The sequence below is a fragment of the Lagopus leucura genome, unplaced genomic scaffold, assembly GCF_019238085.1.
Source record: "Lagopus leucura isolate 7727_CA_CO unplaced genomic scaffold, USGS_WTPT01 Super-Scaffold_100024, whole genome shotgun sequence".
In the NCBI taxonomy this organism is placed as follows: Eukaryota; Metazoa; Chordata; class Aves; order Galliformes; family Phasianidae; genus Lagopus; species Lagopus leucura.
The window spans coordinates 354,934-367,918 of NW_024962276.1; the positions used below are offsets into that span (position 1 = coordinate 354,934).

Sequence of the window (12,985 nt, forward strand, 5' to 3'; positions counted from 1 at the left end):
CTGCTTGTGCCTGTGCTCAGCCCCCAGAAGCTGGAAGATGAGGAGAGAGCGTTCCTCTGCAGCCCGGCAGGCGGCGGGGAGCCGGCGCTCAGCCAGCTGGACCAGGAGCCAGCTCTGAGTTCTTCTTGGCTCTTCTCTCTTGTTGCTCAGGGAATGCAGCTTGCAGACATACGTAAGAGCATGGTTTGCCTCTGAGCTGTTCCCTGTGACTGTAACTTTGAGCGTTCCTGGATCGTGTCTTGAGATTTGCCACCTACGGCCATCTGGTCCTGTCCTGCTCCCTAAGGTACATGACATAGGCAAGGCAGGTGGGAGAAGTGGTGGGGAAGATAAAAGATCTCATTAACACTGAAAAATCAGGTCACTGAATCATAATGTCATAAAAGGGTTGGGGTTGGAAGGGACCTCACAGCCCCCGTCAGCCCCATTTCTGCTGTGGGCCGGGTGCTCAGGCTGCCCGTCATGGCCTGGGCACCTCCAGGGATGGGGCACCCACAGCTCTGGGCAGCAGTGCCATCTCTGGGTGAAGAATTCAATGGGTGAATTCACTGGGTGAAGAATTTCCTCCTCACATCTGACCTAAATCTCCCTCCTTCTAGTTTGAAGCCATTTCGCCTCATCCTATCACTATTGGACCACATAAGTTGTCGCAACTACATGATCTTCGAGGTTCATTCCAATCCAAGTCATTCTACAATTCTGTGAATCTATGGTTCTATGATTGCATGGCTATTACAGAGCCCAGGAAAAGGCCAAATTTTTTTCCACTGCTGAAAGCCAAAAAACAATGACAAATGTGGGGTATTCACTTCCTAAGAGTCTGTTTTTTCCCCAGAAATCTGTCAGAACCACCACCCTGCCAGCTATCTGTGTGCTGGAGAGAGGTGGGAGGCTGTAGTCATATCAGCTATGCCCTGAGATTTTGTAACAAGTGCCTAAAAAATGCGTCCTCATGTCCTCACCCATACCCCCACAACCCCATTATGATGAAATGAGAAAGTCATTTATTCTCACTCTTCCCCTTTTGGGAAAATGAGAAGCCACGGGGGTCTGGGATGAAGGACCTCTACCTGGTAATGCTCTGGGGTGGAGGGATGGCTGTGGAAGGGTCAAGGTGAGCTCCTGAGGGGAAACTGGGTTAGTGTAGGAGAGGCTGTGGTGGAAAGTGATGTTTTCCCACTTTGGCTCCGTCTGGTTTTGATGCTCCCACCATGGGCAGGCGATGCTTGGAGTCAGCAGGACGGGCCGTCTGGAGCAATGAGTGGTGTTGCATTAATTTGCATGGATAATGCTGCGTGTTGGAGCTTGTCTGCTGGCACAGGGAACTACCAGGAGAAAGTGCTAATAAAGAAAAAGCCCCAAATACATTTACTCACAATAGAAGTAGGGAAATTCTTAATGTGACCGATGAAAGAGGAACACTGCAAATGAGGCTGATGTAAGCTGCTGTTTTTAGCAGTTTTTAACGCTGAGTTGTTGGCATTCATTTGGAGAAGGAAGTACCACAGCTGTCCTGAGTTCGGAAACTGCCCCCAGCACAGCCTGCAGCACTTTCATCTCCCTTTGCTCGGGGCTCGCCTGCAGATGGCTTTTCTGAAGCATCCAGAGATCCTTTTCTTCCCTATTCTTAACACTTCTGGAGAAATATTGGAATGTTCAGCATGAGGTCATGTCCTGCAACCCGCTGCGGTGGGAACCTCTGGTGAGAGAAGCAGCACTGTGAGGGCTGGGGGCTGTGCGGCCGCTCTGGGCTTTGCGTTTCCCCTAAATCGTGTTGTGGTGGGAATCCCAGCTGTGCCAGCTGTGCAGACAGGATTCAGCAAGCTGACTGTGCTGATAAGAAGCTGTATCGCATCACAGGATGCTTCTTCCAGCAGGGGCAGTTTCTGGAAAAATACTTTGGGGAAAACTAATGCTTCCCTATGCATGCCTCAGATTTTTCCTGGACTTTGTTTTGAAATAAAGCAAACAAAAGAGGATTAAATGTAAGGTATTTCAAACCAAATTAGAGTGTAATAAAAAAAATCCACCTCGCTTTGGCCTCTTCTCAGTCCTTGGACAAAGAGAGAAACAGGGAAAACGGAATTGCAGTGCCTTTGAAGCCCTAGGACATGCATTGCTCAGACTTACAGGAAGATTTCTGCCCCAGGAAAAGCAGGTAGAAAATCCAAAGCTCTTCCAGGGTGGGAAGTAAAGGCAGGTTATCAATGAACCCGTTGGACTTTGTGCGCTCAGCATCTGCAAGCAAAGAGGAGAAGAAAGTTCCGCAGTTGCATGAAGCCGTTCTGCAGCCCAGCTCTCCCTGAAGCTCCAGGGTTGGGGTGCTGTGTGATGGCTGAGCTGAGCTCCAGGACCCCAGGGTTCCGCTGTGCCAGGAGTAGTGCACCCTGCAGCATCCTTCCCCATAATTCTCCTTAGTGAATAATGGTAGCTTTCTTTTATGGCTGTCCCCAAACCCAAACAAACCTCATGCCCATGGCTGGGTGGGCCCAAAGCAATAAAAGCAGCTCAGTTCCAGGAACAGGGAAAGCTTGATAGAGAGATTGGCTGGAAATTGCTTGAGCTGCAGGAGCCTCCTGATGGCAGAGAGCCCTAGGGTGGAGCAACCAGCAGACACAGGGCAGAGAACTGAGAGCTGGAGGCAAAAGTGGGCGAGGGGCAGCGGGATGAGCTGCAGGGAGCTGGGGGCTGCGGCGCAGGAGGTTTGTGCTGGTGGCACCGGCACCAGCTGTGGTTGCAGCAGTTCCTTCCAGGGCCTCCTCCTCCCTCCAGCTCAGCCTGGCCAAATTCAACAGCCATAAACGATGGCTCCTTTCTTTCCACTGAGCATCTCAGTGCTTCTGCACCGAGGGCACTGCTCCGCGCTGCGCTGTATTTCCACTGCACCTCCCCAGTGCCAAGCAGGACGGCACAGTGCAAGCCCCAGCCCCTCATCTTGGTCGCTGCAGGAGGTGTGAAGTTCCATGAGCAAAGCTCTCCCTCGTTGGTGTTAGCCACAGAGCTCCCAGCCACAGCCCCCCTGCGCTGGAAATGCAGCAGCCAGCAGCGGGTGTGGTGGCTGTGATTTCCCCGTGCACACTTATCACATGAGTTGCAAGCAGAGGGGAACAAGCCTCAAATGTCTGTTCATGCACGCTTTATTTCCATGGCAAAAAAGCTGAATTTCGATATTACTCTGCAGCAGTTCATCCTAAGGCTGGAGCTCCTGCTGTTCTGCCATGCACCTCCATATGGATCTGCTCTGCTCCACCAGGAAAGCAGAGCCCTGCCCTGCCCACTCTGAGCCTAGCAAAGCCCCACACCTTCCTGATGCCTTTGTCAGCTCCTAAAGAGGCTTTGGCTCATTAAAAGTGTGTCCTCAGCTTTGCTGGGGGTACATCAGCCTGCTGCACACACCGACATCCCGAACTCCATGTTGGGTTTGAACATGCAGGAAAGCGGATTGCAGCAGGGAACTTCATGTGAGCACATCCTCACCTGTGCTGGGGATCTGTGCTGAGGGGGTTTGATCCCAATCCAGGACAAGGTAGGGGGTCCCAACCCCACTGCTCCCTGCTGGGCACTGGGTGGTGCAGACCCACGGTGCTCCTCATGCTGCCGTGCAGCAAACCCCTGACAAGCACCCGCACAACAGCAGCACGAGCGCTCCTCGGGCTTGGTTTTTTTCCAGAGTTGTGTAATCTTAACCAAACATTGTTTCTTTTGCTATCCAGACTCATAGGGAAAATCCCTCCTGTAATTATGATGAATAGAACTCTTCTTTGTGGTCATGCCACTTGGCACAATCGAGTTTCCTTTTGAGCTGATAAAAACGAAAACGAACGCTGACTCAGAGCTTAGTATCCCAGCATTCTTGGCTCCAGTGTGAACTACATCCCATTCTTTCTGCCTTTTTTTTTCTTTTCTTGTTTTTTTTTTTTTTACTATTTCACTTTCGTGACATCCTCTGTCATCATCCTGGAATTTCCACTGGATCGTCTCCCTGCTGACTCCAGGACTTCCTATTAAAAGGGATCTGCATCCAGTTGCTGCAGACTGCCCCGCATCTGCCTGAGCTCCTGGTCCTGCTCGAACAGCCCTCATCCGACGGGAAGATGAAGCTCTCTGCAGTTGTTCTCGCTCTTCTGCTCATCGCATCCTCCTGTTCCCAAGCCTCCTCTGCCCCAGGTGAGTCCTGCTCCATTGTTTGAGAAGGAAGAACAGCTCTGAGCCTTTGTTGTCATTTCTCCTTTGAGGCAGAGAGCAGGGAATTTTTCAGCTTCTCTCCGCTCTGCACTTAGATCAGCTCATGTAGGAGCCTCCAAACTGGAAAATCATCCATCCATCCATCCATCCATCCATCCATCCATCCATCCATCCATCCTTCCATCCATCCATCTGCCCATCCGTCCATCCGTCTGTCCATCTGTTCATTCATCCATCCACAATTCTGATTCTGAGGTCCTTGCTCCTGGTCATAGCGTAGAGACTCCGGTCTCTGCCCTGGAACTGAGTAGGATTCTCCCTCATGTTCCCTTCCCTGGCTCCATTGAGCCAGGTGATCTCCAGTGCACCTTTCAAACTTAATTGTCCCTTAGTTCTCTGCTCCCTCCTCCCTGCATGGCTCCTGAGCTCACCCCACACTCATGCTGTCTCTCTCTGCCTCTTCCAGTGGGACCCGACGTCCCGACCTGCTGCACTTCTTACATAAAACACAAGATCCCACGGAACCTCATCCGCAGTCACTACAGCAGCAGCACCAGCTGCTCGCAGCCAGCCATCATGTAGGTACCGATGTGGACGTGGTGTGGGTGTGTGGGGTCGGCCGAGGGCTGCGGGTCAGAGAGAGGAGGCTGCGGGTGTGCTGCGCACAAGGCAGGGGGAACCAAGGGGAAAGGGCTGACACGGGGACTGCCGGGATGCTCCTGCAAGGGTGGCCAGGGATGCTCTTTGGGGACTCCCAGGGGTGTTCCTGCAGGAATTGATGTGGGAGAAGAATGGGAGTGGTGGAATTGTGGGGAACGCAGCATCAGCTTGGGGATGGTGGAGAACCTCTTGTGAACCCCAAACCCAGGCTCCTGCTCTGAGCAGTGATCTCAGTGTCTCACCTCTGTCTCATCCCACAGCTTTGTCACAAAGAAGCACGAGGTCTGTGCCAACCCCAGCAACCCCTGGGTACAGAGCTACCTGCGGAGCGCCAAGCGGGACTGAGCGGAGCCAGGCAGAATGGGACACTGCTGCCATGCCAGCCACATCACCACGAGCTCCTGACATGGAGCATGGCTTCAGGACGGCTGCATGAGCCCACGTCTCCTGCTTGCAGCTCCCAGGGACTGCAGGATGGGGACTACAGACATCTCATGTCGGTGCTGTTAGCACAGCCCACTCTGCAGCCCCAGCAGCACGTAGCTCGACACCTCTGCCTGCCTGCAGACTAGAAAGGCCCACGGCGCATCTACTGTTCCTAAGTTATTTAAAATTATTTAAGAAATTACAGTAAGAGATAGACAGTATTCTCATATCTGGATCGTATTTATGGTAGAGTGGCAGGGAGGGTATTTAAGGGAGGGTGGCCCAGAGTCTCCTCTTCAAAGGAGGGGTGGCTCCGGCTCACTTGTATGAAGGTGTTGTGGAGAATAAAGAATGTGGATAAAACCTCTGCTTTTTTGTCCCTTGATGTCCTTTACACCATCACAGAGACAAACTCACCGCTAGCCCATCAGCACACCCTACACGGCATGTGATGATGGGAAGTGGTTTGAGATAAGCCCATGAAGTTTCCACACTACAGACATATGAATATCCTCTGACTCTGTTTCCCCACCACATCCCCTATGAACTAGACAGACAAGGAGGGGCTCCTCATGCACCCCAGCTCAGTGCCTGGCTCCCCAGTGGGCACTATGTGTGTGATGGGATGGGATGGGTATGGGCACATTACAAAGGGCACAAACAGGGGGAGCTGCTGTAGGGCTGCAGATGGGAGCCAGCCCTGCTCCACATCCAGCACCAGGCACAGGGCACACGGGTGGCTCATGTGTGGCTTTGCAATAGGAGCAAGCGGGTTGCAAGGGAGCATGCTCGCATCATGCTCAGCATACTGAGGTGCTCCCACAGCCTCGTGTCTGCACATCTGTTCTGTTCAGACAGCATTTCTTCTCCCTAATGCAAAACACATTTCTCCTATTGTTTAATATTTTTAATCCACAGCTTATAGCTCAAACTTGGCAGCTCCAGACCTGGGAAAGCACCTCGCAGCTGCCTCATGATTTCCATCCAGCTCTGTGTTTTCCCGGCAGCAGCGCTGACTGCAGGCAGGAAGGCTTCAGGGCCCTGAGCAGCAGCAGGACGGGTTCCCATATGCCAGGCTGGGGGAATGGGGAAAGGCCTAGGCTCTGCTCAGCCCTGCCACAGTCCCAGCACTGCACTGAGGGCATGGCAGAAAGGGGCAATTCTCAGCACGGCTGGGTAGGTCAGCAAAAAGTCTGTCCTGTGCTAGGGCCCGTGTCTGCTTAAGCTGGGGGATAATCATGGGGGGAAGAGTCTGCTTAAAGGGCTGTCTTGAACTGGGATCATAGAATCAGTAAGGTTGGAAAAGACTTCTAAGATCACCAAATCCAAACCCAGACCACCCCCACCATGCCCATAACCACAGCCCTCAGTGCCACATCCCCACAGCTCTGGAAAACCTACAGGCACAAGGACACTTCCCTGGGCAGCTGTGCCACAGCATCACTGCTCTTTTGGAGAAGAAATTTTTCCTAATGTTCAACCTGAACCTCCCCTGGTGCACTGTGAGGCCACCATCTCTCCATCGCTGTCATCTGGGAGCAGAGCCCAACCCCCCCATTGCCACCTCCTTTCAGGCAGTTGTAGGAGCATCTCCCCAGGCAGAGGAGGTCTCCCCTGAGCCTCCACACTGACCTCTCCCCTGAGCCTCTGCTCCACACTGACGCATCTCAGCTCCCTCAACCTTCTTGGCCCCCTGGGCACGCTGCTGGCTCATGGTCAGTGGGTATCAGCTCACACCCCCACATGCTTTTCCTGCATGCATCTTTCCAGCCATTCTGCCCCAGGCCCATAGCACTGCATGGGGCAGTTGTGACCCAAGTGCAGGACCTGGCACTTGGTCCTGTTGCAGCTCATCCCGTTGGCCTCTGCTCACTGATCAGCCTGTCCACATCCCTCTGTGGGGCCTTGCTACCCTCAGACAGACCCACTGTTCCCCCCAGGTTGGTGTCTGCAAATTTACTGTGGGTGCACTCCGTTCCCTCATCCAGGAAGAGAGCAGATGGGGCCGAGAGCTGTGGGGTTGTGGTTCTGCTGAACCCAAACCTGCGCTCAGCACCTTTTGCATGGAGAAGAGGTGCCTGGTGCAGGAGGGGGCCTGTGGGCACCCACACAGACCCTGCCCTGAGCTGCTGGGGACAACAAAGGATGGCTGTGCTGGTGGCTGTGTGTGGGGGTTCTGCCCAGGCCCGGCACAGAGGAGGGAACCTGGTGCAGAGCTGGCTGCTCTCGGGGCAGTCCCTGGCCAGCAGCCCATGCAGCCACAGGAATTTCCCACAGCCTCTGCTTTCGTTTTCCTGACTGGAGCTATCGGAGCTTCATCTTACCAGCCCACACTAGGGCTCCTACCAGGGAGATGAGGCAAGCGGGAGCAGTGGGAAATAGGGAGGGTTTGACATCACAGGGTGGTGCTGGAGACCTGGCAGCTGCCTGCTGGCTCAGGGCAGGGCAGAGATTCCACTGTGCCCAGGAGGTGCGGCAGCTGCTCACGGTGCTGAGTCTCAGCACAGCACCAAGCCCTCAGAGCTTACACAGCTGTTCCTTGATTCCATTGACATTCTTTGGGTGAGACAGAGAAAAGGCACAGCCCGGACAAATGCACTGTTCCTGCTCTGTGTGGTCAGCTACGATTCAGTTATCTGTTCTGTTGGAATGCTTTAAGAGTAAACAGAAGGCCACCCAAAGAGCCGAAGCACCTCACTTTTGGGGAGCTTGAACCACATTGGGCTGTCCCCTTTGTGCCAGTGAAGCTCAGAAAAGCTCTGGGGCCGGCAGTGAGCAGCCCCCAAGCAGCCTTGTCCCCTCGTGTTGTTCTTAACTCCATTCTGTATCTCTCCCTTCATCAGCCCCAGGGGCTGCTTGCCCTCACTGCCCTCACCACAAGGACTGGGGACGTGGTTACTTCTGGGAAGCCCTGCTGTATTAGGGCAAGCACATCCTGCCACAGCCGCTTCTTGCAGCTCTTCCTCAGCTGTTGGTTTGAACCCGACCTTACAGCTCAGTGTTTTTGAGTTTTGCCTTTCTGACCTATGTGATGCTGGAGGCATGGCCATATGCTGGCGGCTCTGCATTGCTCACGAAACCTTCCTCCTAAACCTCCTAAAATGGGGGCTTATAGCATCCATTGCTGCTTCTTGGCCTGGTCTGGAGTACCTTAAGAGATGGAGAACCCAGAGCTCTGGGCAGTGCCAGGGCCTCAGTGCTCTCTGCGTGAAGCATTTCCCCTTCAAATCTGACCCCTTTTATTGTGTCACCAGAAAGGAAAACCCAGTGTCCAGCTCCTCCAGGAACTTCAGGGCAACTCCTGAGGAAGTGCAGCAGAACAGGCTGCTCCTTGGTCAGGGAGGGCTATGGCAAGGGGGTGATGAGTGAGGGGAGGGCAGGGGGCAATCCCAGCATCTGCACAGCACCGCAGCACTGCTCAGTTTGGGGTATTAACAGACACTGCTTGCTGTGTGACACACCAGGGATCAGTTGTTGCAGCAGCGGCAGCAGCAGGTCAGGCCATGTCTTTTCATTCTCTACCCACAAAGACATCAGAAAGTTTTAACGCAAACTGTAGCCTGACAAAGTGTGGTTTGGTTCACTGCGCTTTTTCAAAGCAAATTCAGGCTTCCTTCACAAAGCAGCTGCAGCAGAAGATGGGTGCATGTCATCTGCGGCAACTGAGTGAGCACAGCCAAAGTGGAGCCCTGCTCCTGCATGACTGCCACAGAGCCTCAAGGCAAATCCCCAGTGGCCTCAGTCCCTGATGTGATGGGGAGGGCTGGCACAGAGCCCCGGGTTGTGCTGGGAGCTGGGGATGCAGCAGGGATGGGTTTATGGATAAGGAGGGTGAGAGATTCCCAGCTGGGAAGTGGTGTCTATCCATGCCTGTCCAAGGAGCCCTCCCAGCTCTTTTGGCCCAGGAGCAGCGTGGGGCGGGCAGGTGCTGAGCTATGCAGCAGGACGGTCCCACAGAGCCTACTCAGCACCCTGCCCTTCCTGGGGGCTGGTGGGAGGGGATGCAGCCAGAGCTTAGACACAGAGATAGAAAACTTTATTCTTTGGGACCAGCAAGACACAGCGTTTTGAGCACAAGTGTGGTTCCAGAATGAGCATCCCATAAATATCCAGTGTACTGTTTCCTCCCTTAGGGAAGGATCTCCTTCACAGCATCTCATTCACAGCTCCTGCAGCACAGCAAGACACAGCCAGCTGGCCTGGAGGTCAGCCTGCATTATGTGACAGCACACACACCTCGTTCTGACAGACTGCATCCCACAGGTGGCTCTTAGGGTAAGGTCCCCTCCTGCTCCAGCAGCAGAGGCACAGGAGGAGACGACATTTGCACAGCAGCCTGCACCAAGCAGACCTGAAAGGCCAAGAGGCACGTCCCCAGCATCTCAGCTGCATGGTAGGGTGGCTAAATTGTATAGTATAGATGATGCTGTTGCAAGACAAAAAGAAGCTCAGGGACCCTGGGGTGTCTGTTGGCCCTGGTGCTCAGCAGTGGGGTTTCTAGGACCACGCCATGACTTTGCTGCACAGACTCACTGGGCTCTCCAGGGCAGACACCTCGGGTCCTGGTGCTCACTGCAGCTCCAGGAAGTTGATGTATTCCTTCACCCACCGGGCGTCAGGGTTCGCGCAGACCTGCCGCCCCTTCCTGGTGGTGAACCTGTGGAGCAGGGAGGTGTCAGCCCCAGAGCCAGCTGTCGGCACCCACCATCCTGTTCTGTGACCAGCATTGGCTCCTACAGGGGTCACTTACCCTCCCACAAATCCCCAAGCTCCAGAGGAACCCAGGCACCACAGAGAGCTCAGGGACCCTGGGAGAACCTGCATGCTACAAGCTGTCTTCACGGGACATCCTTCCCAAGCCTTGTCCCAGGCACCAGGGTGGGCTCATTTCTCAACTGAAGAGAATGAGAGCCCATGCTGCATGTGGGACCTGTGGTGGCTGCCCCTTCCCCTGGCTCCAGGCACCGTCCCTCACACCACCAGCCCCTTGTTCCCAGTGAAAAGCAATTCTCCCCTTGAGCCCAGAGCTGGATCTGGTACTTACACAACTGCTGGCTGTGGGCACTTGCTGCTGGTGTAGAAATACTCCTTCACATGATTCTGGGGCAGCTTCCGTACTCTATAGCTGAAGCAGCACACAGTTGTGTCAGCCCCAACTGGAAGAGAAGAAGGCCGATATGAGTCCACCATGAGTCCGCCACAATGTGCTGCCCATAGCAGCATGGACAGCCATCCCTTAGGCAGCTACTCTCATTCAATCTCCCCAGAAAGTCATCAATAAATGGGTGTGAGCACCAAAGAGTAATGGAGGTCACTGCTGGGGGTGTCTTAGTAGAGCTTTTGCAGTCTTCTTTTCCTCAGTGCTGGTGACGAAAGTCCCCTCACTCATCCTAGGACCAGCCCTAAAGCCCAGCAACACTGGAGGTATGAATCCTGAAAACTTCAATGCTTGCAAGGTAAAATTTATCATTGCCTCCCTGGGAGAAAAGGAGAAAGAAAGGAAAACCTGTCCAAAGAAAGCATGAAAATCTTCCAACCTTTGAACCTTGTTGTTTCCATCTGTTTCAATATAACTGCCCGCCAAAGTGAAAAACTCCCACGTCAGGAGAGAAGAGAGGAGGAATGCTGTACTCACATGGAGATGAAGAGGTCTGAGGGAAGAGGGCAGCAATCAGGAGGATGGAGAAAGGCACAGCTACGGTGGTCATCATGGGCAGAGCTGAGCTGCAGAGGCAGGAGCAGAGCAGAATCCTCCCAGGCTTGGTGTGGAGTGGCTGGGATGCTCCTCGCTTTTTATCAGGCTGGTGGCCAGTCAGATTTCAAGGGGAAATTTTAGGGTTTCCAAAGTGTAACTGATGTCATGGCACCTTTGCCTCAGAAAGGCTGAAAAAAAAAAAAAGAAGAAAAAAAAAAAGGAAGAAACAGGTTTAGGAAATACCAAAATAGCCGGTGTGTGAGGTGGGGTAAGTCTGAACAGATCAGCACCCAACCAGGGGCGACACTGATCAAGACAGGATGTGAAGCAGTCTTTGAGCCTCGGGTTCACACTTAACTTCACCAAGGTACCAGCAATCCCCTGCATCTCAGCACAGACCAGGAGGATGCTAACTCCATCTCATGCTAAGGTCCTAAGCCTTGAGGACAAAGGTGCTCAGTCCTTCAAAATGGCTTGGGAGCAGCCAGAGAGCCCTGGGTTCCGTGGTGGGTCTGGGCACAGCCAAGAAGGGCTTTCCCTGGGAAGCCCGCCTAGATGCTCTGAGTACCATCTTGTGACAGAGATGTGGAGCCAACTCAGCACAGGGTGGGATGCAGGAGGCTGAGCCCAGGAGCTCCTCTTGTGCCAGAACCACGACCTATGCGCATGCACACAGTCACGGGGCTCCTTGCCACGAGGTGATGGGCTCCCCAGGATGCACAGGGAGCATTTCCCCTTTCTTACCTCCTCTTCTCTTCAGCAGCACCACGTTTGCCAGCTCACAGCTGTGGTTGCTCAGTCATGTCCAGCTCACGAGGCACCATGAGCTCCTTTCCCTGCAGTTTTGTGGCTTCCCACAGCCCCTCTGTCATGATGTGGGAAGTGGCAGGAGCTGCTGCTCTGCTCCTGTGGCAGCATCCCCTCCACCACCACGTGTCCATGGGAGGGGAGGACAAGCAGTGCTGCAGGAACTTTCCCAAACCACTCTTGTGAAGTTGGAGGGGGGACTCCAAGTTTAATATTGCAATTAGCGAATTGTTCTGACTCTTTCTGAGGGCTGCTTCGAAAGTAATGCCTCCTGTTTTATGGTGTCAGCCCACGACATCAGAGGTGGATGCTGGTGGTACAGCAGTAAAGGTTGAACCTTCTCACCAGCGCCCCATTTTGTGCTGCTGCTGTGTGACAGCTGGCAGCAGAGGGGCAGTCTGACAGAATGGTGTCTGACACAGAAGGGTGGATGGAGCAAAGTGTGTCACTGAACTCCTCCATGCAGAAACAGTGGCACCCACTGACATTCATTGATGCTTGTTGGATGTTGATGAGACCAACCAGTGTATGTGAGCACAGTGAAAGTTGCACTGCATGGACAAAGTTTTCCTAGCAGTAATGCTTTCATAGCAACTGTGAAACAAAGGGTTGCCTCCATGTGTGTAGATTTGTTCCAGCACAGCATGCAGGTTCATGCTCATCACTGGTGAAAATGCACAGCTAATGGTGGTAACTATGTCAAAAATAGTGTTTTGTACCAGAGAATTTGCTCCACCAAATAGTGTTACTGTACTCTTTGTATCAGTTGTTGTTTCCACGGCAATAAATAGGAGGCATTACTTTCAGAGAGGCCTACTTATGAATTTATTGCTTACATCATAGATCCATGTAGGGGTGCAAAGCAAGACTATGCATCTCAGCTTTGTCTCCTCTCTGCAATTGTGACTGTACTTTGCCCTCAGTCCTGACCCATATCCACCAAACAAAGGCTGACCCTGGGACTGGGACTTCTTTCAAGGAGCTGTTCTTGTAGAAAATGAATATTTGTACCCTCCCCAGATGCACAACACACACTGCCCTGCACACTGCTGGCTCTTTCCCCTGCATTCATGGCAGGCAATCACCCACCCCCCTGTCCTCATCCAGTACAGACGCCATATGCCCACTATAGGTCGTGCAAGTGAACCCACTCCTGCCAGCAGAGCTCTGGGAGCCGTTACTGCCTCTGACAAAATGACTGCCAGCTCCAGA

At 53.4% G+C, this 12,985-nt stretch overlaps 2 protein-coding genes across 2 annotated transcripts; one reads left to right on the forward strand and one right to left on the reverse strand.

Moving 5' to 3' along the window:
• The first annotated feature begins 3,984 nt into the window (after positions 1-3,984).
• LOC122184734 (C-C motif chemokine 4-like) lies at positions 3,985-5,547 on the forward strand. Its single transcript, XM_042879928.1, has 3 exons — positions 3,985-4,167; positions 4,652-4,763; positions 5,106-5,547. Exons 1-3 carry the CDS (start codon positions 4,095-4,097, stop codon positions 5,188-5,190), a joined length of 270 nt encoding a protein of 89 aa, XP_042735862.1. The 5' UTR covers positions 3,985-4,094; the 3' UTR covers positions 5,191-5,547.
• Positions 5,548-9,323: 3,776 nt separating this feature from the next.
• On the reverse strand, positions 9,324-11,088 carry LOC122184715 (C-C motif chemokine 5-like). The gene is made up of 3 exons (XM_042879895.1): positions 10,907-11,088; positions 10,316-10,427; positions 9,324-9,928 (listed from the first exon to the last, which is right to left on the reverse strand). Exons 1-3 carry the CDS (start codon positions 10,980-10,982, stop codon positions 9,841-9,843), a joined length of 276 nt encoding a protein of 91 aa, XP_042735829.1. The 5' UTR covers positions 10,983-11,088; the 3' UTR covers positions 9,324-9,840.
• Positions 11,089-12,985: the final 1,897 nt, after the last annotated feature.